This window comes from Oncorhynchus clarkii, chromosome 10 (genome assembly GCF_045791955.1).
Source record: "Oncorhynchus clarkii lewisi isolate Uvic-CL-2024 chromosome 10, UVic_Ocla_1.0, whole genome shotgun sequence".
NCBI lineage: Eukaryota > Metazoa > Chordata > Actinopteri > Salmoniformes > Salmonidae > Oncorhynchus > Oncorhynchus clarkii.
In genome coordinates, this window is record NC_092156.1 from 43504133 (window position 1) to 43528623 (window position 24491).

At 42.1% G+C, this 24491-nt stretch overlaps 1 protein-coding gene and 1 pseudogene across 1 annotated transcript; both read right to left on the minus strand.

Annotated features, from left to right (window-relative positions):
- Positions 1-5031: 5031 nt before the first annotated feature.
- LOC139418526 (syntaxin-5-like) lies at positions 5032-14873 on the minus strand (annotated as a pseudogene).
- Positions 14874-18728: 3855 nt separating this feature from the next.
- Positions 18729-24377, minus strand: LOC139418528 (adenylosuccinate synthetase isozyme 2-like). The gene is made up of 13 exons (XM_071168070.1): positions 24120-24377; positions 23411-23513; positions 23245-23313; positions 23094-23144; positions 22928-22994; positions 21561-21668; positions 21375-21456; positions 20970-21096; positions 20715-20869; positions 20432-20556; positions 20191-20288; positions 19913-20062; positions 18729-19810 (listed from the first exon to the last, which is right to left on the minus strand). The coding sequence occupies exons 1-13, from the start codon at positions 24342-24344 to the stop codon at positions 19758-19760; spliced, it is 1413 nt and encodes a 470-aa protein (XP_071024171.1). The 5' UTR covers positions 24345-24377; the 3' UTR covers positions 18729-19757.
- Positions 24378-24491: the final 114 nt, after the last annotated feature.

Below are 24491 nucleotides of genomic sequence, written 5' to 3' on the forward strand. Positions count from 1 at the left end.
TGCATGGTGCAGTTGGTGAGAAGCAACTGAAGCGTGACCTTTGATCACATGATTTTTGTAAAATCAGTCGACATGCAGTCTCAAGTCGGACAAATGTTCTACCCATAACGCAACACACTGAAAGGCGATGGTCACCAATGATGGTCACCGACTTGACAATACTGATCCGCTCGAATGCGCCCATACACTCTCACCCCTGGGGAACTAATGAGGCTCCAAGATGTTTGTGCCAAAATCCCTTCCTGCAAGTGTGGCCCTGTCAAACTGAGGTAGCAGGAGGTTCTAAACAGTCCTGACAGACAATGTCAGTCAAGTCATCACAGCCATGAACTATCAAACTCACCATTCTCTCTCTTTTTCTCCATACATAATCTTTGTCATGTCTAGGACAAGGAAGCTGGTGACAGAGTTGGAGCCGAAGGTGGGCGAGGTGTCTCGTATCTTTCACTCAGTGCTGTGTGACTGCCTGGACAAGGCAGAGGGAGACAAGGACATGAGAGTTAGGGGCCGCCCGCTGAAGTCTGAAACGCAGCAGGTCCTCTCCTCCATCACCTTCCAGACCTGCATCAACCCCATGTGGAGCAGGACAGCAGGGATGGGGAACACAGGACAGGAAGGGTGGTCCAAAGATGAGGAGGAGAGAGAAGAGGCAGCCATAGAGGTCAACAGGAGGTCTAGGAGCATGCCTGAGAAACCTGGACTCAGGGGTAGACATAACATAGTAAAGGTAAATCTGGTTCCCTCCAATTAGTTTGATATGTTATGTTTCATATGGGTATGTATTAATTTGTGGATGTCCATCATCCATTTTGTATGATTTGTTACAAATTACATTTTGCATGATATGTTAAGAATTGCAATTCGTACAATATGTTGCACATTTTCAGAACATATGATATCTTACGAATTCCAATTTGTTGTGGTTAACATTAGCTGGGTGGCTACGGTTAGCTAGGCTTGGGGTTAGGATTTAAGGTTAGGAGTATGGTAAAAGGGTTAATGTTATGGAAGGGTTAGCTAACATGCTATGTACTGTAGTTGTAAAGTAGCTAAAAAAAAAAAAGAGGTAAGTTGCAAAGTTGGTAATGAACTAAAATGCTAAAGTTGTCCGTGATGGGATTCGAACACGAACCTTTCATTTGCTAGATGTTCGCGTTATATGCCCTACCAAACACACTATTTTAGTTTATTTTTTAACCATACCAAACATATCATACTAATTTGAGTTTCCCGAGGTTTACATTTACTATGTTACGTCTAGTTTATGAGACCAGGCTGGCCTGAGATATGTCCTGTGGAGATAGGCGAAAGCTAGGGAGGGACAGATGAAGAAATAACAGGAGAGAAGACAAGAAGTCAAACTGGGAGCAAACCTCATTATCAGAGCTACAAGACAAATTTCACTCAACTTATAATAGTGCCAATATACAACAGTTACATATTCTGTTTCCTAATGGAAGATTTCATTATTCTGAAATAGATGCCTATGTAAATAAATCAGAAATGTAAATAAACTATTCAGCTTCCAAAGGAAGCAAACAAACTGTTTCTGACTAATTTAGAATTAACCCTAAACCTGATAACGCTAAACCTATTGCCAAAATAAAGGAAACTCCCTGGCACTCCCTGAAGAAGGCCATGCAGCCGAAACGCGTCGGATTTTAAAACTTTGTTTCTATTGAACATGCCATACAAATAAAGGCATTTGAATTAATTATATGAAGAGTGCATTGGTCCTCCTTACGTTTTGATGACCAATTCACCCCTTTTACCAATGAGCACCTTCGGTCTACCAAAATGTACTACTGTGTACCTTAGTAGCGCTTCCCTTGCTCCTTTTGCACCTTTGCATGGATTCAAATGTCTGGAACTTTATTGGAGGGATGTGACACCATTTTTCTATGAGAAATTCCATAATTTTGTGTTTTTGTTGATGGTGTCAGAAAACACTGTCTCAGGCACTGCTCCAGAATCTCCCATAAGTGTTCAATTGGGTTGAGATCTGGTGACTTAGATGGCCATGGCATATGGCTTACATAGTTTTTATGCTCATCAAACCATTCAGTGACCACTTGTGCCCTGTGATTGGAGGTATTGTTATCCTATGGGTCATGGTCATAGCCATAGTAGCCAGAATAATGACCTGCCCAACATTTTTATACATGACCCTAAGCATGATGAGATGTTAACTGCTTAATTAACTCAGGAACCAAACCTGTCTGGAAACACCTGCTTTCAAAATACTTTGTATCCATCATTTAATCAAGTGTTTCCATTATTTTGGCAGTTACCATTGACAATGAAAAAAACAACTTTAAAAAAAGTTACTTTTTATTTTCACTTTTACATTACTCATTATTTGCAACAAAAGCATCAGACAAAATACAGAAATGAGGGGCATCAATAACATTTTCTATGATCTACAATACTTCCTCCAAGATGTCCAAAGACAGAGCAAATGGGTAAAACAGTAACTGAAAAGTGGTACAATGAGTGCAGGCTAAATACATTGGGTGGGAAAAATCCAGAAAATGTCCATTACAATATTTCTTGGCTCCAGAATTTGAGCTAAGCAGATGAGTTTGTATATTAGAATATTTTTTCCCCAGTGTCTTTCTGAGTCATTGCCTTGAACAAAAAGGACTCTAGAGCAGTGCAGGCTGGTGGGAGGCTATAGGAGGACGGCTCATTGTAATGTCTGGAATGGGGTTTCCATATGTTTGATACTGTTCCATTATTTCCTATTCCATTACAATGAGCCCGTCCTACTATAGCCCCTCCCACCAGCATCCACCAGCATCCTCTGCTCTGGAGACATAACAAATGAGAATTTCCACAATTAATTTCATTTTACAGATACCTCAGGGGCACAGATACAACCAAGATTTAAACACGTTCATGTTATAGTTTGTTTACATTATCTATAAATAATGTATCTTTTTTTTCTCTTTAAGAGATGTGCGGAGGGGGGAGAACACGGTCTGTAAAACATCACTCATCAGGTGTTATGTGCAGATCATGATTTAACATACTTTAAATAACCGGTAGAGCTGCAACGGTCATGGAATTTTGGATTTGGATGACGTTATTGGTCAGCCAAATGACGTTCAAAACGTTTTTATTTTTTTATTTTTTTAAAGACACACATTTTCTCCTCTCCTAACTGCATGTTCTGCACATACAGGATCTGACTAGAGAAAATAAAAGCATAGTCAGAAATACTGGCAATGCTTCACTTACACAGTACATTCATTTATCACAGGTCAACCACATCAAGATTATGTCCTTTTATGTGCATGATAGCATTGTGCAACACAACGCATGTACAGTTTAAGTTATGTTTTGCCAAAACATTTCCCATCAGCTTTTCTAACCATCAAAGAAGAGAAGTGCATTCACAGCCCTAAACTCCTAGAGGAGGTATTACTGTCCGGACCTCTGGCAGTCTCTATGGGGGTGCCACAGGGTTCAATTCTCGGGCCGACTCTTTTCTCTGTATATATCAATGATGTTGCTCTTGCTGCTGGTGATTCTCTGATCCATCTCTACGCAGACGACACCATTCTGTATACATCTGGCCCTTCTTTGGACACCGTGCTAACAAACCTCCAAACGAGCTTCAATGCCATACAACACTCCTTCCGAGGCCTCCAACTGCTTTTAAATGCAAGTAAAACTAAGTGCATGCTCTTCAACCGATTGCTGCCCGCACCCGCCCGCCCGACTTGCATCACTACTCTGGACGGTTCTGACTTAGAATATGTGGACAACTACAAATACCTGGGTGTCTGGTTAGACTGTAAACTCTCCTTCCAGGCTCACATTAAGCATCTCCAATCCAAAATTAAATCTAGAATCGGCTTCCTATTTCTCAACAAAGCCTCCTTTACTCATGCTGCCAAACATACCCTCGTAAAATTGACTATCCTACCGATCCTTGACTTCGGCGATGTCATTTACAAAATAGCCTCCAACACTCTACTCAGCAAACTGGATGTGCAATCTGTTTTGTCACCAAAGTCCCATATACTACCCACCACTGCGACCTGTATGCTCTCGTGGGCTGGCCCACACTACATATTTGTCGCCAAACCCACTGGCTCCAGGTCATCTATAAGTCTTTGCTAGGTAAAGCCCCGCCTTACCTCAACTCACTGGTCACCATAGCAACACCCACCCGTAGCACGCGCTCCAGAAGGTATATTTCACTGGTCATCCCCAAAGCCAATCACCTTTCCTTCCAGTTCTCTGCTGCCAATGACTGGAACGAATTGCAAAGATCACTGAAGCTGAAGTCTTATTTCTCCCTCTCTAACTTTAAGCTTCAGCTGTCAGAGCAGCTTACCAATCACTGTACACAGCCAATCTGTAAATAGCACACCCAACTACCTCATCCCCATATTGTTATTTATCCTCTTGCTCTTTTGCACCCCAGAATCTCAACTTGCACATCATCATCTGCACATCTATCACTCCAGAGTTAATGCTAAATTGTAATTATTTCGCCTCTATGGCCTTACCTCCCTACTCTTCTACATTTGCACACACTGTACATAGATTTTTCTATTGTGTTATTGACTGTACATTTCTTTATGTGTAACTCTGTGTTGTTGTTTTTGTCGCACTGCTTTGCTTTATCTTGGCCAGGTCGCAGTTGTAAATGAGAACGTGTTCTCAACTGGCCTACCTGGTTAAATAAAGGTGAAATAAAAATAAAATGTTTATTTTGATTTGAAAACAAAATTAAAGTTTTAATCCAACTGCAATAGTCTTCTATCCTGCCATCATCATCATCATCTATTTACTCCATACAATGGAGGATAATAATATTTGTAATCTCCTTTCTACCTCCCATACAGCTATTATTAACACAACTGCATCCTGACACATATAGAATTGTTTGTTAGTAGTGGTCTTTTCTTTAAATCACATGAGAAAGTCTGAAAAACAAAGGAGAAATAAAGAGGGAACACACCACCCATCCAGCTACTCCTCTGTTCCCCACACATCCTCTCTACTCTCCTCCAGCACAATTCCTCCCTTTCTCATCCTCCTTCCTATCATTCTTAGCCAAGTGCCTCCTGGTCCTCAGGCAAAGAAGACCACAAAGATGATGAAGAATACTATGAGGATGAGGAAGATTTTGACCATGAGCCAGCGGTCGGATGAGACAGACTGAAAGTACATGAGGATCTCTGAATGTGCCATATCTACGTTGAGCTGGCTGTCCTTCACGTGGGCATCAATTCTGCAGGAAAGAGGATGGGAAAAGGGGAGGACAATGAGTGTCAGAGGTTCCACTAGCCTGCTTACCATTGCACGCCCCGTCTGATCACAGTTAAGATATGTAATCTCAACAAAACACTGGAACAACTATGTCATATCAGGGACAAAGCATCTCTACCAGCAGCTTGATAATCTCTGTCTATCTTTCCATTTCTCCCTCACCTCTGCACAGTCTCTTCCTGCTCCTTCACCATGTGGGCCAGCTGCTGGAATATAGAGCCCAGCTCTACGATGGTGCTCTCTATGTTCTGCATGGTGTCTGCGCGCCTCTGGATGTACGAATCCTGTACAACACACACCACAAGAGTTAGACCACTTAGCATGAATGCCAATTATTTAGCAACAACCAGTATTATTGATTTACACATGAATCCAGAAAAAAGTCCATAAAAGCGTTTGCATTTAAAGTGGACAGTGTCAAGCTTTAAATGTAATTGTTATTATTGTCACCATCCCTTTAACGCCACATAGTCAAGAGGAGCTCAGGTAATACCTGTTCATTGATGAGCTGCAGCTGTTGACTGGCGCGGAATTCCATATCTACAGAGACCTCACCTGTCTTTTTACAGTCGTCCTGCATTAACAATGAGTTACCTACAAGAGAGAGTAGTAAGTCAGGCTGTACTGTTTCCTGTTGTTTTGTACATTAGAGCTGATACGAGTTTTCCCTCACTGAAGTTGCTGGCGTGGAGATGGGAGGAGGATGCTGGAGCTTGGAAAACTGATCTCTTCTAGTTTTCTGCTCTTTGAGGTTCTACAAAGGGAAAAGAGTGTGAGGGCGAGAAGAAAATCAATGTTTAAACCGTTTATGAACCAACAAATATACTGTGGGGTCCAAAAGTATTGACATCCTTGATAAAACAGTAAGCTGTTTAACAACTAATGTGTTTCCTCAAAAAGGTAGGGGTTTTCATTTCAACGTCAAAACCACCACTTGTGTAAGTGGGCAAAGAGCTTAATTTTCACGTCATATGACCAAAGCACTGGTTCCAATCCATGTGCCAGTGCCGTTTAGCAAACTCCAGGCGTTGTTGGATGACATGAAAATAGAGCTCTTTGGCCATGTACACCAGTGGTGGGTTTGGCGTTTAAATGAGAATGCATGAGCAGAAAATAACCCAATATCTACTGTGAGATATGGTGGGGGATCTTTGATGTTATGGGGCTATTTTATTTCCACTGGTCCTGGGGCCTTTTGTTGAGGTCAACGGCATCATGAACTTTACCCAGTACCAGGACATTTTAGCCAAAAACATGGTTGCCTCAGTTGGGAGGCCGAAACTTGGCTGCAAGTGGATCTTCCAGCAAGACAATAACCCCAAGCACACATCAAAATCTACATTTCGCAATGGCCATCTCAGTCTCCGGACTTGAAACCCAATGAAAACCTGTGGTTTGAACTGAAGAGGGCAGTCCATAAGTACAGACGAAGGAGATCAAGGATCTGGACAGATTGTGGTATGTAGGAATGGTCTAAGATCCCTCCCAATGTGTTCTCCAATATCATAAAAACATTTAAGAAAAAGTATCAGTGCCATTATCCTCGCAAGGTGAGGTATTGAAAGGTATTGAAAGCTATTGAAAGCTATTGAAATGTATTGAAAACAGGGGTGTCAATCATTTTGACCCCTTCCTTTTTGAGATAAAAATGATTACTTCTTTCTCTAAGCAATTGTATTAGTTTAAAATAATATAATTTCCCTTCTTTTTTTTTGCATACAAAATACAGGTAAAAAAACTAAACTAAACTCCAACATAGTGTCTTAATAGGGGGTTGGGCTACCACGAGCCAGAACAGCTCCATGCTCTCAGGCATAAATTCTATGGGAGGGAGGCGCCATAAATTCCATAATTTGGTGTTTGTGATTGTGTTGTAAAATGCTGTCTCAGGCATTGCACCAGAATCTCCCATAAGTGTTTAATTGGGTTGAGACCTGGCTACTGAGAAGACTACGGAATATGGTGTACATTGTTTTCATGCTCAGTAAACCATTCAGTGACCACTCATGCCCTGAGGATGGGTCATTTTCATTCTATGGGGGCATAGCCATAGTAGTCAAAATAATGGCCTGCCCAGCATTATTTTACACGACCCTAAGCATGATGGGATGTCAATTGCTTAATTAACTTAACACCTATGTGTTTCCTTTATTTTGGCAGTTACCTGTAGCTCAGTATTTTATACAGTCATTTTCGCTGATCTTTCTCAAGGGTGTAAATAATTTCGTACCCCACTGTAAATGGAACAAAAAAATTGAAACTAGTCTGGTCAAAAGATTTACTGTGAAAAGGGGTGTGTGTCAGCATGCCTTACCTCAGTCCTGACCTCCAGCATGGACTTAAAGTCGCTTGACATTGATGCCAGTTTTGACTAGAACAGAAAAAGGCTGTTATAAAATGAACGCAACATGTAAGTCTACTTTGGATAAAACCAGTGGCCTATCAGAATGCCAGAGCGTGGAAGTTACCTGGAGGGAGACAACGATGGTGTTGGAATGTGTCTGTAGATGTTTGCCATTCTGACTTTGTCTGGAGCGCACAAGGCCCTGCAGCTGTGCTATCAGTTTATTCAAACTGTTTATGTCCTATACAAAGAAAACAAAAATAGACAGTTTACTTTTACATCTCAAAAGGCATCTAATAAAGTGTGCCTGAAGTGTGCGTGAATAGCATTCTGTAAATACAGTGCCTTCGGGAAGTATTCAGACCCCTTGATTTTTTCTACATTTTGTTACGTTACAGCCTTTTGAAGATACACACACACACACAGACAAGACAAAGCAATATAAAGAATATACTCAACTAGAAAAAAAAATACAAATAAAAATACAAATAAAAAATAGCTTTAAAGATACCATACTTTAGACAAGTTAAACACACCAGGCAGAAGGATTACAGCCTTATTCTAAAATGGATTAAATGTTAAAGAGATCCTCATCAATCTACACACAATACCCAATAATGACAAAGCGAAAACAGGTTTTTAGAAATGTAACCAAATGTATTGAAAATAAAAACAGAAACACCTTATTTACATAAGTATTCAGTACCTTTGCTATGAGACTCGAAATTGAGCTCAGGTGCATCCTGTTTCCATCCTTGAGATGTTTATACAACTTGATTGAAGGCCACATGTGGTAAATTCAATTGATTGGACAAGAATTGGAAAGGCACAAACCTGTCTATATAAGGACCCACAGTTTACAGTGCATGTCAGAGCAAAAACCAAGACGTGAGGTCGAAGGAATTGTCCATAGAGCTTCGAGACAGGATTGTGTCGAGGCACAGATCTGGGGAAGAGTACCAAAAAATGTCTGCAGCATTGAAGGTACCCAAGAACACAGTGGCCTCCATCATTTTTAAATGGAAGAAGTTTGGAACCACCAAGACTCTTCCTATAGCCCGGTGAAACTGAACAATTGTGGGAGAAGGGCCTTGGTCAGGGAGGTGACCAAGAACCCGATGGTCACTCTGACAGAGCTCCAGAGTTCCTCTGTGGAGAAGGGAGAGGCAGAAGGACAACCATCTCTGCAGCTCTCCACCAATCAGGCCTTTATGGTAGAGTGGCCAGACAGAAGTCACCCCTCAGTAAAACACATGACAGCCAGCTTGGAGTGTGCCAAAAGGCAACAAGATTCTCTGGTCTGATGAAACCAAGATTGAACTCTTTGGCATGAATGCCAAGCATCACGTCTGGAGGAAACCTGGCACCATCCCTACCGTGAAGCATGGTGGTGGCAGCATCATGCTGTGGGGATGTTTTTCAACAGCAGGAACTGGCAGACTAGTCAGGATTGATGGGAAAGATGAACGGAGCAAAGTACAGAGAGAGCCTTGATGAAAACCTGCTCCAAAGCACTCAGAACCTCAGACTGGGGGCGAAGTTTCACCTCGCAACAGGACGACGACCCTAAGCACACACCCAAGACAAAACAGGAGTGGCTTCGGGACAAGTCTCTGAATGTCCTTGAGTGGTCCAGCCAGAGCCCGGACTTGAACCCAATCGAACATCTCTGGAGAGACCTGAAAATAGCTGTGCAGCGACACTCTCCATCAAACCTGACAGAGCTTGAGAGGATCTGCAGAGAAGAAATGGGAGAAACTCTTCAAATACAGGTGTGCCAAGCTTGTAGCGTCATACCCAAGAAGAGTCGAGGATGTAATCACTGTCAAAGGTGCTTCAACAAAGTACTGAGTAAAGGGTCTTAAACTTTATCACATTTACATAAGTATTGTGTTAAAGTTTTTTAAATTTATAATACATTTGCAAAAATGTCAATCTGTTTTTGCATTGTCATTATGGGGTATCGTGTGTAGATTGATGAGGGGAAAAAAAATATTAAATACATTTTAGAATAAGGCTGTAACGTAACAAAATGTGGAAAAGGGAAGGGGTCTGAATACTTTCTGAATGCACTGTATAAACACTGTAGCATAACATTGCATAATGACGGAATCTAATAGAGGCCTATGTCTCTCCTCACCGTTTTAACGATGTAGGTTAACTCCTCAATCTCCACAGCTTTGTCATCAAAGACGGATTTCCTTTTGGCAACTACGAAAGATAAGAATCAGTAAGTTACATAACCATTACCATATTGTGGACACTAATCACATACATTGTTTTGTTTGTTGAGATTGCTTCCTTACATATTGTGAGTTTTTCTAGTTTGGCAAAAGTGTTACTCAAGTTCTTTCCAATCCTCCTAAACAGAAATAAACAAACAGTTAAGTAGGCTATATGGATACCGACAGAGGGGCTGTATATAAAAAGATGCATCTGTTCTCATAATTAATTAGTGTTTATAACACAGTGTAATGCTACTAACTTTGCCATGAGGGTAAAGTCACTGTGTTGTCTGAAATGGAATGGACCCCAACCTGGAGAAAATGGAACCTCAATCAACATTGATCAGTGAAATTAAACTGGGTGGTATGCAATTGTAAACTACATCCACACCCATTGTAGGGAAGCTAGAGAATGTTTTGATTCTCGACATTCGATAGTAGTTCCGAACATACATACAGTCGTGGCCAAAAGAAAAAGCACATTAATTTTCAAACTCTGCTGCCTGAGTTTGTATGATGGCAATTTGCATATACTCCAGAATGTTATGAAGAGTGATCAGATGAATTGCAATTAATTGCAAAGTCCCTCTTTGCCATGCAAATGAACTGAATCCCGAAAAAACATTTCCACTGCATTTCAGCCCTGCCACAAAAGGACCAGCAGACATCATGTCAGTGATTCTCTCGTTAACACAGGTGTGAGTGTTCACGAGGACAAGGCTGGAGATCACTTGGTCATGCTGATTGAGTTTGAATAACAGACTGGATGCTTCTAAAAGAGGGTGGTGCTTAGAATCATTGTTCTTCCTTTGTCAACCATGGTTACCTGCAAGGAAACACGTGCCGTCATCATTGCTTTGCACAAAAAGGGCTTCACAGGCAAGGATATTGCTGCCAGTAAGATTGCACCTAAATCAACCATTTATCGGATCATCAAGAACTTCAAGGAGAGCGGTTCAATTGTTGGGAAGGCTTCAGGGCGCCCAAGAAAGTCCAGCAAGCACCAGGACTGTCTCCTAAAGTTGATTCAGCTGCGGGATCGGGGCACCACCAGTACAGAGCTGGCTCAGGAATGGCAGCAGGCAGGTGTGAGTGCATCTGCATGCACAGTGAGGCAAAGACTTTTGGAGGATGGCCTGGTGTCAAGAAGGGCAGCAAAGAAGCCACTTCTCTCCAGGAAAAACATCAGGGACAGACTGATATTCTGCAAAAGGTATAGGGATTGGACTGCTGAGGACTGGGGTAAAGTCATTTTCTCTGATGAATCCCCTTTCCGATTGTTTGGGGCATCCGGAAAAAAGCTTGTCCGGAGAAGACAAGGTGAGCGCTACCATCAGTCCTGTGTCATGCCAACAGTAAAGCATCCTGAGACCATTCATGTGTGGGGTTGCTTCTCAGCCAAGGGAGTGGGCTCACTCACAATTGCGCCTAAGAACACAGCCATGAATAAAGAATGGTACCAACACATCCTTCGAGAGCAACTTCTCCCAACCATCCAGGAACAGTTTGGTGACGAACAATGTCTTTTCCAGCATGATGGAGCACCTTGCCATAAGGCTAAAGTGATAACTAAGTGGCTACGGGAACAAAACATTGGTATTTTCGGTCCATGGCCAGGAAACTCCCCAAACCTTAATCCCATTGAGAACTTGTGGTCAATCCTCAAGAGGTGGATGGACAAACAAAAACCCACAAATTCTGACAAACTCCAAGCATTGATTATGCAAGAATGGGCTGCCATCATGTGGCCCAGAAGTTAAATGACAGCATGCCAGGGCGGATTGAAGAGGTCTTAAAAAAGAAGGGTCAACACTGCAAATATTGACTCTTTGCATCAACTTCATGTAATTGTCATTAAAAGCCTTTGACACTTATCAAAACCTTTGGCCACGACTGTACATGGCCTTTCTATGTTGATCACCTGTCTCCCCTGTAGTGACCTGCAGACAAACTGGAACTCATTGGTGCGGTCCCTGCCAGACATGTTGCTTATGTCCACCATGGGTCAGGTGGAGGTGGACTGGGCGCTGTGAGTTGTGGGTCCTGTGGCTGGATCAGCAGTGACTGGGTCTGGGCAAGCCCTAGGTACACCCCTTCCTGGCTTTTCCTAGGACCGTGGCAATGATGCGTGTTCATGGATGCTCAGATACATCACCTTTTGGAGAAAACACAGAGTCCCACTTCAGACATCAGTACATCACTCGGGCCGAACTCCCTGCCATCCAGAACCTCTATAACAGGCAGGGTCAGAGGAAGGGACTAAACATTGGTCAATGACTCCAGCCACCCAAGTCATAGACTGTTCTATCTGCTACCTCACAGCAAGCGGTACCGGAGCGCCAAGTCTGTGACCAAAAGGCTCCTGAACAGCTTCTACCCACAAGCCATTAGGCTGCTGAACAGTTAATCAAATGGCTACCGGGACTATTTACATTGACCACCTTTATTATTTTTTTAATTGTTTTGCACTGACTCTCTTTGCAATGGGTCTATGCACACCCACTAGACTCTACCCAAACCCTCACACATACTAAACTGACTCCAACACACACACACACTGCTGGTGCTACTCTGTTTATTATATATCCTGACTGCCTACTCACTTTTACCCCTAGCCATAGGTACATACTGTATTACCGGAACTTCCTTGTACCCCTGAACATTGACTGTGTACTGGTAGTCTTTGTATATAGCCTCATTGTTTTGTGTTATTTCCTTATTTATTTAGCAAATATGTCTTCATTTGTAACTCTACACTGTTATAAATGGGCATGTGAGTAAGCATTTCACTGTACTTCAAGTCAACATCTGTAGTATTTGATGCATGTGATCGATACAATTTTATTTTGATTCACCTGACACTAGTAAGAATTGTGTTAAATGTTTCCATCAAAAAGACTTGTAGAACCAAGATGACAAGTACATCAAAGTGTCCCAGGAAGCATTGCATCTGAAATGAGACCGTAGCTGCTAGCTAGGCTGTCAACAAGTTGACCATTTCACTTGTGTTGTTGAGGATAGGATAAAGCCACCCCAAACAACTATATACAGACACTCAGCAAATAAATAAAAATGAATGTTCTTCTTTAAGAACTTTCTGTGCTTGAGTGTTACAATCAATACATGATAGACTAGTGTACAACAGTGTTTCCAAACCCTGGTCCCTCCCAACAGTACACATTTTTATTGTAACCCTGGACAAGCACACCTGATTCAACTTGTCAACTAATCACCAAGCCCTCAATGAGTTGTTTGTCAAGGGCCACAACAAAACTGTGTACTGTTGGGTGTACTCAAGGACCTGGGTTGGGCAACACTGGTCTGTCTACAAGACCATTCTCGAAGAGTGACTTATTTCCCCTTGCTTACTAAGAGATAAAAGAACAGAGTAGTCAATGGAAAAGTGAGAACCAATGTGTGAGGTAAGTGACGTTAGGTAAAATAGTTTTCCAGGCCCCCACCAAATCGTAATTCCCAGAATAAGGATACAGTTCTGTTACATAATGTGCCTGACATGCAAATAGCTCAAATGTCCCATAGCTTTATGCAATCTTTAGGGTCAGGGTTATTAACCAAGTCAACCAAGAACCTGCTGGTAAAAATAAGTCTAAAAAGATCAACAAAGTGCAGTAATGCAAAGTAGAACAATCCAATGATGTAAAATCCAGATTACAACTTGTTGATTGACCTAATACTAGTTGAGGTACTCGCGGTCTATATTGACCTAATACTAGTTGAGGTACTAGCGGTCTATATTGACCTAATACTAGTTGAGGTACTAGCGGTCTATATTGACCTAATACTAGTTGAGGTACTAGCGGTCTATATTGACCTAATACTAGTTGAGGTACTAGCGGTCTATATTGACCTAATACTAGTTGAGGTACTAGCGGTCTATATTGACCTAATACTAGTTGAGGTACTAGCGGTCTATATTGACCTAATACTAGTTGAGGTACTAGCGGTCTATATTGACCTAATACTAGTTGAGGTACTAGCGGTCTATATTGACCTAATACTAGTTGAGGTACTAGCGGTCTATATTGACCTAATACTAGTTGAGGTACTAGCGGTCTATATTGACCTAATACTAGTTGAGGTACTAGCGGTCTATATTGATCTAATACTAGTTGAGGTACTAGCGGTCTATCCATTGAAGGCAGAACACACTAACGCTTGTTAGTTAATATAATGATTGGGGGCGTCAGGTAGCCTAGAGCGTTGGGCCAGTAAACTAAAAGTTGCTAGATTAAATCCCCGAGCTGACAAGGTAAAGATCTGTCTTTCTACCCCTGAACAAGGCAGTTAACCCACTGTTCCCAGGCTGTCATTGTAAATAAGAATGTGTTCTTGACTGATGACCTAGTTAAATAAATGAGTCGGCCTAACAGTAACCGTCGAATTATGGTCAGAACAGGAAACAAGTATTAAGAAGCTACTTTATTCGTTAACTTTAGCTGGCTAGCTAGGTACCTCATTACACACAGCCGGGCGGCTAATATGAACAGAATCCACAAACTATAATCTAGGACCAACGGCATCAATATTCATAAATGTTATATTCTCCTAGATGTATCTAGCTAACAAAATATGGAATGGCTCTGTGTGGGTGGTGAGTGAATGGCAATATTCTCAAAACAAACCTGCTGCTAGTTAGCATCCTGGTTACCAAAACTGAATTAGCCTAGCTAGCTACTACTAGGTTAGGTAACAATATAACGTTAGCTACTGTAGTAGTTAGCGTTACAGTAAAAACATTGGCACCACAAAAACAGTCTGGATACATAACTAAGCATGTGTTATAAGGGTATCTTTTCGACCCATAGTGAGGTTTCAATACCAACAATATCTTACCGGTAAGTATATGGCTCGCTACTTATCATTTTTATTTGATCACTCCACCAAATACAGTATAATACGAAGATAGGCTAAAACTGCTTCTCTAATATAATACAGATGGGAAACAAATGGGAACTAGGAAATCTCCGACTTCAGTGCGTTCAAAACAACTATCTCCGACTGGGAAAATCGAACCGTCATCCAACTCGGAATTCCAACTCAGGAACTCTATCTAGAGCTCCGACCTGAAGATCACTGATGTCATGATTTTACCTCGTATCTTTCCGAGGAGCCAGTTGTTTTGAAGGCGGCATTTTACCACAGATGGCACAATGAGACAGATATTTCACCGGATGTATAAATATGAAGCATCCGCTTGGCGTTTCCAATTACTATCAAATATTGTAGTGAGAGGAAGCCCAGTGGTTGTCAGTGGGGGAAGATGGAACTAGATGGATTTTGGCAGACATTCTGCACATTTTCTCATCGATGAAACATTTTCTCTCAATAGTGTTCTGTTCTTAAAACTAAAATATGTAATGAACAGAGTGGACTAGGTTTGGTAAACTTTATTCTTTGCCAAAGTTTTAAAAAATCGCGTAGTTTAGAAAGATTGCAAAGGCGAAGATAGGTAATGCATACGCGCACTGCAGAGTAAGCGTTCCTTAACAGAAACATGCAAATACTTGCTAGAATATGCCAATGGGATCTTGCTAGCTCGTGTTTGGCTCTGCCCACCTCCTTGCGTGTTCTGCCCACTGTGACTAATTTGTTCCCATTGGAAACGACAGGCTAAAGTTAGTCTAGGATTAGTTATAAAAATATGTCATTACTAAGGCTATGGGTTCATCATCTATACCCAGAGTTCAGCGTCACGTCGACTTTATTACGTTACAAGGTACGGAAACCCAGTAGGACCAATTCCGACCTGTCCATTCATGCATGGTTTCTGTAGAGCCCAAACACAGTGCAGAGAATAGTCATGTGAATTCAGCCTAAATATATACAAGGGATCAAATAATCTGTTCTGGATATTTTTTCACATTGTCAAATGGTGGATCTAACCAGGACAGTGCAAGCAAAAACAAGTCTAAGACTGCAAATGGTGCACATGTAAAGTGTTGGTCCCATGTTTCATGAGCTGAAATAAAATATTCCAGAAATGTTCCATATGCAGAAGCTTATTTCTCTCAAATTTTGAGCACAAATGTGTACATCCCGGTTTGTGAGCATTTCTCCATTGCCAAGATAATACATCCACCTGACAGGTGTGGCATATCTAGAAGCTGATTAAACAGCATGATCATTACACAGGTGCACCTTGTGCTGGGGACAATAAAAGGCCACTAAAATAAGCAGTTGTCACAACACAATGCCACAGATGTCATGTTGAGCGAGCATGGAATTGGCATGCTGACTGCAGGAATGTCTACCAGAATCATTGCCAGAGAATTGAATGTTATTTTCCCTACCATAAGCGGCCTCCAACGTTATTTTAGAGGCGTGCATATTCATCAGACATGTCATCCATTGAGCATGTTCGGGATGCTCTGGGTTGACGTGTAGGACAGCGTGTTCCAGGTCCCAACCAATTTCCAGCAACTTCACACAGCCATTGAAGAGTGGGAAAACATTCCACAGGCCACAATCAACAGCCTGTTCAACTCTCTGCGAAGGAGATGCGTCACGATGCATGAGGCAAATAGTCACACCAGATACTGACTGGTTTTCTGATCCACGCCACAACTTATTTTTTCCCCCAAGGTATCTGTGACCAATAAATACATATCTGTATTCTCAGTCATGTGATGTCATAGATTAGGGCCTAATGAATTCATTTCAATTAACTTATTTTCTCATTTGAACTGTAGCTCAGTAAAATCTTTGACGTTGTTGCATGTTCCGTTTATAGTTTGGTTCAGTGTAGTTAACTAACTAGCTACCTGAACTAACTGCATTGACCCTTTTTGCACTAACTCTAACATATGCTGCTGCTAATTTATTAGCGTTGCTGTTGAGTAGTCACATGTACATATCTACCTCAATTACCCCGTACCCATCGACTCAGTACTGGTACCCCATGTAGTGGGGCAAAAAAGTATTTAGTCAGCCACCAATTGTGCAAGTTCTCCCAGATAAAAAGATGAGGCCTGTAATTTATCATAGGTACACTTCAACTATGACAGACAAAATGAGGGGAAAACATCCAGAAAATCACATTGTAGGATTTTTAATGAATTTATTTGCAAATTATGGTGGAACATAAGTATTTGGTCACCTACAAACAATCAAGATTTCTGGCTCTCACAGACCTGTAACTTCTTCTTTAAGAGGCTCCTCTGTCCTCCACTTGTTACCTGTATTAATGGCACCTGTTTGAACTTGTTATCAGTATAAAAGACACCTGTCCACAACCTCAAACAGTCACACTCCAAATTCCATTTTGGCCAAGACCAAAGAGCTGTCAAAGGACACCAGAAACAAAATTGTAGACCTGCACCAGGCTGGGAAGACTGAATCTGCAATAGGTAAGCAGCTTGGTTTGAAGAAATCAGCTGTGGGAGCAATTATTAGGAAATGGAAGACATACAAGACCACTGATAATCTCCCTCGATCTGGGGCTCCACGCAAGATCTCACCCCGTGGGGTCAAAATGATCACAAGAACAGTGAGCAAAAATCCCAGAACCACACGGGGGGACCTAGTGAATGACCTGCAGAGAGCTAGGGCCAAAGTAACAAAGCCTACCATCAGTAACACACTACGCCGCCAGGGACTCAAATCCTGCAGTGCCAGACGTGTCCCCCTGCTTAAGCCAGTACATGTCCAGGCCCGTCTGAAGTTTGCTAGAGAGCATTTTGATGATCCAGAAGAAGATTGGGAGAATGTCATATGGTCAGATGAAACCAAAATATAACTTTTTGGTAAAAACTAATCTCGTCGTGTTTGGAGGACAAAGAATGCTGAGTTGCATCCAAAGAACACCATACCTACTGTGAAGCATGGGGGTGGAAACATCATGCGTTGGGGCTGTTTTTCTGCAAAGGGACCAGGACGACTGATCTGTGTAAAGGAAATAATGAATGGGGCCATGTATCGTGAGATTGAGTGAAAACCTCCTTCCATCAGCAAGGGCATTGGAGATGAAACGTGGCTGGGTCTTTCAGCATGACAATGATCCCAAACACACCGCCCGGGCAGCATTTCAAGGTCCTGGAGTGGCCTAGCCAGTCTCCAGATCTCAACCCCATAGAAAATCTTTGGAGGGAGTTTAAAGTCCGTGTTGCCCAGCAACAGCCCCAAAACATCACTGCTCTAGAGGAGATCTGCATGGAGGAATGGGCCAAAATACCAGCAACAGTGTGAAAACCTTGTGAAGACTTACAGAAAACGTTTGACCTCTGTCATTGCCAACAAAGGGTTTTTAACAAAGTATTGAGATAAACTTTTGTTATTGACCAAATACATATTTTCCACCATAATTTGCAAATAAATTAATTAACAATCCTACAATGTGATTTTCTGGATTTTTTTTCTCTCATTTTGTCTGTCATAGTTGAAGTGTACCTATGATGAAAATTACAGGCCTCATCTTTTTATGTGGAAGAACTTGCACAATTGGTGGCTGACTAAATACTTTTATAGTAGCTGTTCTCTCTGCTACCGCACAGCAAGCGGTACTATATATTTCCTCAACACCGGTACCCTCTGTATATAGCCCCGCTATTGTTATTTACTTCTGCTCTATAATTATTTGTTATTATCTCTTTTTAGGTTTCTTATAACTGCATGGTTGGTTAAGGGCATGTAAGTGTTTCACTGTAAGGTCTACACCCATTGTATTCGACTCTTGTGATAAATAACATTTGATTTGAATGCTCTGGAACACATCCATAGTCTTGAAAATGTACTTATTTATAAAGAAAGAAGCATATCATTGACTTATTGGATAGCAGACCAATTACTCCACATACATTGAAAAGTAAACAAATACACATGATAGATACTATCATTAACAAAAAACTCAAACAGAATAGCAATGACACTTATTTTATTGATCATTTTCGGGTTGTAGCAGGTGAGAAGAAGCATACTGTTTCCTTTTTGAATTACACTGAATTAAATGTTATGGAAAATATTTGTAGTTTGTATATACATTATTAATGTGGAGTTCCATGGTTTTCTACATTTTCTAAATACCAACCAGTGTGTTCGTGTGCAATCCCAAGTTCTTGATCTTAATGATTAATATGAAACTAAGGCTTTCAGACAGCATCTCTTTTGCATCTCAAATTATGCCTATAATTCATTCACACAACATGCCAGCTCATGGAAATACCTAATTACGAGGCCTCTAAACATTGGTCTAGTATCAAGACCCTTAAAAGGGATACTTAGGGATTTTGGCAATGAGGCCCGTTATCTACTTCCCCAGAGTCAAATGAAGCAGATACCCATAGACTTCCTGTCATTGCGCTAATGCTAGTTAGCATTGGCTCGTGAAACTACCTCTAACTTCCTTCATACCGGACACAGACATACAAATGGTATCCACTAGTTCATCTGACTCTGAGAAACTAGATACAATTCACAAGTATACCTTTAAGCAAAGATTGTGCAAAACATTTACTACAAGGTGAGGTCATTTTAAAATTTAAAAGAAACCTAAAAATATATATTACGAACTCCTACAGGGTTGTAAAAACTTGTGTTACTACAATAGTTCAATGAAATGGAATGAAAAGGTTGATGGAAGCCTGGGATGGTTACTAGCTACGGAGGATGAACGCCATAACACACCAATAATGTCTTTCATATCAGAACTAAAGAAATATATGGAATGGAAGTTATGCATTACTGTTCCGAAGAGTCGATGTGAAAGTGAACCTCAAACGGTTACTTCACGTTTCACTAACAACGTTGCTGGTGATGTTTTTATTTTCTGCAGAACAGACGTTGGGACTTTAACCCAAGGTTTATAGTCATCTAAGTATTCATCAACAAAACATCATTATGGTCCGAAGCAGCTGTTGTGGTGGATAAGTTACCAAACCCCCAACTGATCAGAACAGCTTGATCATACTCTCTCTGGATTTCCCAACTCCAACCCATTTCACTGAAAAGTGAAACAAAATTCACAGTGAATATATGAGCAATTATGAAAATAAGACTGTTTTAGTAAGGCTGCTTAGTCCCCATACTTGTTTTCTTGACTAACCTGGCACTTGCAAGAAGTCCTCGATGAAGCGGATGTAGCTTTGTGCCTGAGGGGGCAGCTCCTCAAAGCACCTCACATCCTCAGTGCTGCAGCACCATCCAGGTAACGTCTCATACTTCACGGACACCCGTGTCAGCACGTCCATATTGGCTACAGAGGGAGAGAGAGAATGAGATGGGAGTCTACCCAGCACACAGGTCAAGCCAAATCAAGTGTGTCTAATGGTAAAGTGAACAGAACAAGATCAGATTAGTCCTCCCAGACAGGGAGAAATTTACCAGGAAAACTGGGAAGGGGCTCATCATCAACAGAGTAGGCTACACCGACTTTGATCTCTGACAGCGTGTCCAGGATGTCAAGCTTGGTCAGAGCGATGCTGTGGGAGAGGAACAGTCGTGTCAAACATGATTATGGAATCAACATTGTGGAGGGTGAACACTGTGCTCCAATAATTACAAGGCACACAGTATGGAACACATCCAGAAAGAAGAACACAAGGAGGAGGAGAGACAGCCTTACGCAGTGAAGCCGTTGACCATGTGGGCGTATCGGACCAGAATCAGGTCCAGCCAGCCACAGCGGCGCTGCCGGTCCGTCGTCACACCAAACTCCCTCCCTCTGGACTGCAACAAGTTGCCAACCTCCTGGACCACAACCAACACAACAACAGCAGTCAGATCTGGGATTCACTGTAAAAAACTGAATGCAAATATGAAGTACTGGAATAGACGGTATGTTTATGCCACAACAAATTCATACTGCAAGACTTTCATACTGCACACAACCAATTCTGTCCACTCACATTGTCCTGCTCAGTGGGGAAAGCTCCTACGCCTACCCGGGTGGTATAGGCCTTGACCACACCATACACCCGCCCCACATAGGACGGGGGCACACCCAGGCCAGTGCACACTCCCCCAACAGTGCAGTTAGAGGACGTGACAAATGGGTAGGTACCTGAAAAATACAAATTATTCCACTCCCTTCAAATTATATTACAATGGCAAACAGCAGAGGAGCATAATCATTTTACCCTCTCAACCCCTTCTGTTCTCACCAAAGTCAATGTCCAGGAGGGCTGCATTGGCTCCCTCCACCAGGATCTTCTTACTGGGCCCAGTGAGGGCCTTGTGCATGAAGTACACCCCATCTGTTACAAGCGGACGCAACCTCTCAGCATACTCCTGGAAAAGAAGGAAAATCAGTGACTAAACACATACTGGAGCACAGAGAAACCTCTCAGCATCTTCCTCTCAACATTTTCTGTTCACTACTGGAAGACTATCAACAGCTGTGCTGCAAGGAACCAGCTCAATTGAGACGGTACCAACCTGCATAAAGAGACCCCTCAAAAACAAGACATAACTGGACTAGCATCCCTGACTGCATCCTGGGCAGGTGATGGATAAGTCCAACGTTTTATTTAAGTAAAGATATGTCATTCAAGCAATATTCTTTTTACCTTCAGTTGCTGCAGCTCATTGTCAATGTCAACATTGAGGTTGGGGTACATAGTCAAGAAATGCTCTGCCAACACCCGGAACCTGTGGAAGAAAAGGACATCCACTAGCTATCAACATCAATGACTTAAATAAAGTTAAGGCTTGAAAGCATCACCATGCATTCTTAAAAAAAAATGTGTACTGACTTCTCCTCAAAGACGGTAAAATCAGACACAAGGTCACAGACTCTCAGTCCATTACGAGCAGCTTTGGAAGAATAGGCAGGTCCAATGCCCTTTTTGGTGGTTCCCAAACTGGAAAACAAACAAAAACAGATAGTGGATGTTCAGGAGTGCCACAGAAGGAATATACAATACTGCCTTGGCAGTAGTTAAAAAAGGCTACCATGACTTCATTTTTTAATAGCTGCAATCACGGACCATATTTATTTGTTTGACATTTTATAGGATCTCGTTTTCAAGTGTCCAAATGAAAAAGAAAATAAACAATACTTTGTAACAAGAAAAGCACAAAAACATACATTTGCTGTACAACTACTAATAGGCCTACAACTAATAAAAAGTACCTATTTCTGCAAATAATAAAACTAAGTACGTGGACGCACCTTCAAATTAGTGGATTCGGCTATTTCAGTCACACCCGTTGCTGACAGGTGTATAAATCGAGCACACAGCCACGCAATCTCCATAGACAAACATTGACAGTGGAATGGCCTTACTGAAGAGCTCAGTGACTTTCAACACGGCACCATCATAGGATGCCACATTTCCAACAAGTCAGTTTGACATACTCCAGTCAACTGTAAGTGCTGTTATTATGAAGTGGAAACATCTAGGAGCAAAAACGACTCAGCCGCAAAGTGGTAGGCCACACAAGCTCAAAGAACAGGACCACAGAGTGCTGAAGCTGAACAGCCGCACACAAGCCTAAGATCACCATACACAATGCCAAGCGTCAGCTGGAGTGGTGTAAAGCTCGCTGCTATTGGTCTCTGGAAACGCATTCACTGGTGTGCTGAATCACACTTCACCATTTGGCAGTGCGACAGGCAAATCAGGGGTTTGGCAGATTCCACAACGCAGCCTGCCCCAATGCATAGTGCCGACTGTAAAGTTTGGTGGAGGAGAAATAATGGTTTGGGCTCCTTAGTTCCAGTGAAGGGAAATCTTAACGCTACAGCATGACATTCTAGATGATTCTGTGCTTCCAACTGTGTGCAACAGTTTGGGGAATGTCCTTTCCTGTTTCAGCCCAACAATGCCCGCTGCACAAAGTGAAGTCCATGGAGGCTGTTATAGCAGCAAAGGGGGGGGGGGCTCCATATTCATGCCCATGATTTTGGAATGAGATGTTTGATGAGCAGGTGTCCACATACTTTTGGTTCTGTAGTGTATTTGAAAATCTCCACATGGTGATGTTTTTAATAGTATAGTAAAAATTAAGAGGGCTCGTCTTCACAAAAAGTCTCATAGATAAGCACTCGTACTCGGACATGCTTTATAAATATGAGCCCAGATACTCATCACTTTCTCATACAGTAAAACCCACGCACTTCTTTCCCGCCTGTAGCTGTCTCTGTTGTTCCTGGATCCCATCAACGGCTTGGTGGAAGTTGAACACTATGAACAGATGAGGCAAAGAAAAATAGTAAATTAATGTAATTGCAAAACACTAAACCATAGGTTTGCAAAACATACAACCAAGTCATACAGACTTACCAATGTGTGCACGGTCAGAAATCTTTAACCGCTCCTCCCATCCTTCCAGTCCTGGACAAAGACAAATAGCAGGTCTTGTTCCACTTCATTCATCCATCACCCTTTTATCCCTCATCGTTCCTGCAAGCCTCTTTTTTTTGCAAATACTTACCTTTGCCTTTCTGCAGGTTATTTTCAGCCTCCTCAAAGAGCCCAGGCAGGTGTATCACAACCCCGTTCCCTGTGGATAACCAGTTCAGTTAGGGATGACTTGAACAGGAATCCAAATAAGTGAAAGCAGCTTGGAGGCTGAAGTGCCAGTGAGAGGGTCAACCCACCAATAAATGAGACAGCCTTCTTGTTGAGCACTCCACTGGGCAGCAGGTGAAAGTCATACTCCACAGAGTCCACCACCACTGTGTGGCCTGCGTTGTTGCCTCCCTGGATGAGACACAATATTTACATGAAAACCAAGAGGTGCACAAGCACAGTTCTGTTAATAATTAGCAGCCAACTGGTAGGGCATTATTTGAACGGCAACAAAAACGGAAATGTAGTACAACATATGGACACGTTGCACACTAGCATGGGCCATCTAACACATCCTAATGCCTTGGGCTTCTCTGTTGCAGCAGCCAGTGCCATTATCTAGCTTGACTGCAAATAGGGCACTGATCACAAGGTCAAAGTTAGTCGAATGAAACCAATGTAGGTAGTGTTTCACCACGGGAGCTGAGAAGGATATCTCGATAACTCCATTTCGTAACTACTATAGCTAGTAATCTCTAGATTACACATTTGTTGGGGGTCGTTATCAGCTACCACACTAGATAGCAAGTTTAGCTAGCGAACCACGGTACAGTTCGTTTGTAGGCTTGCATGATGTGGCTAATATATTACTAAATATTGTTATACACTAGTTATTGGTTTTGTTCAGGCCTTGCTAACGCAGCCTATCGACTTCCGTATTTTTGTGAAGTTCAAATGCCGTGTGTTTTGCTGGGTTAGCGAACATTAGGTTGCTAGTCAGCATAGCTAGCTACGTACCTGACACCTGCATACTAGGTCTGCGTCCATTGCTAGCAGGTCAACCACTTTCCCCTTTCCCTCGTCTCCCCATTGCGCACCGAGGACCACGGTTACTTTATTCCGAGGTTCCTTCGGAGTCCGCAGGGACTCGACCTGTCCATTCTCCCGAGGTCGCTTGAAAGCAGGCTCTCCGTTCAAGGAGGCCGTTTCTTGGCCATTAGGCATTGTGCTGTCTGCTGCCATGCTGCTCTGTGCGTTGCCGGAAGATGAAATGAGCGGGTTTCTCTTAAAGGAAGTGTACTTTTTCACACTGGTCCTACTTCAATTGAAGCAGGCAGAAAGGTACTGAACTACGAATTTGGGCTTTTACTGGGCAATGTTTGATCCATT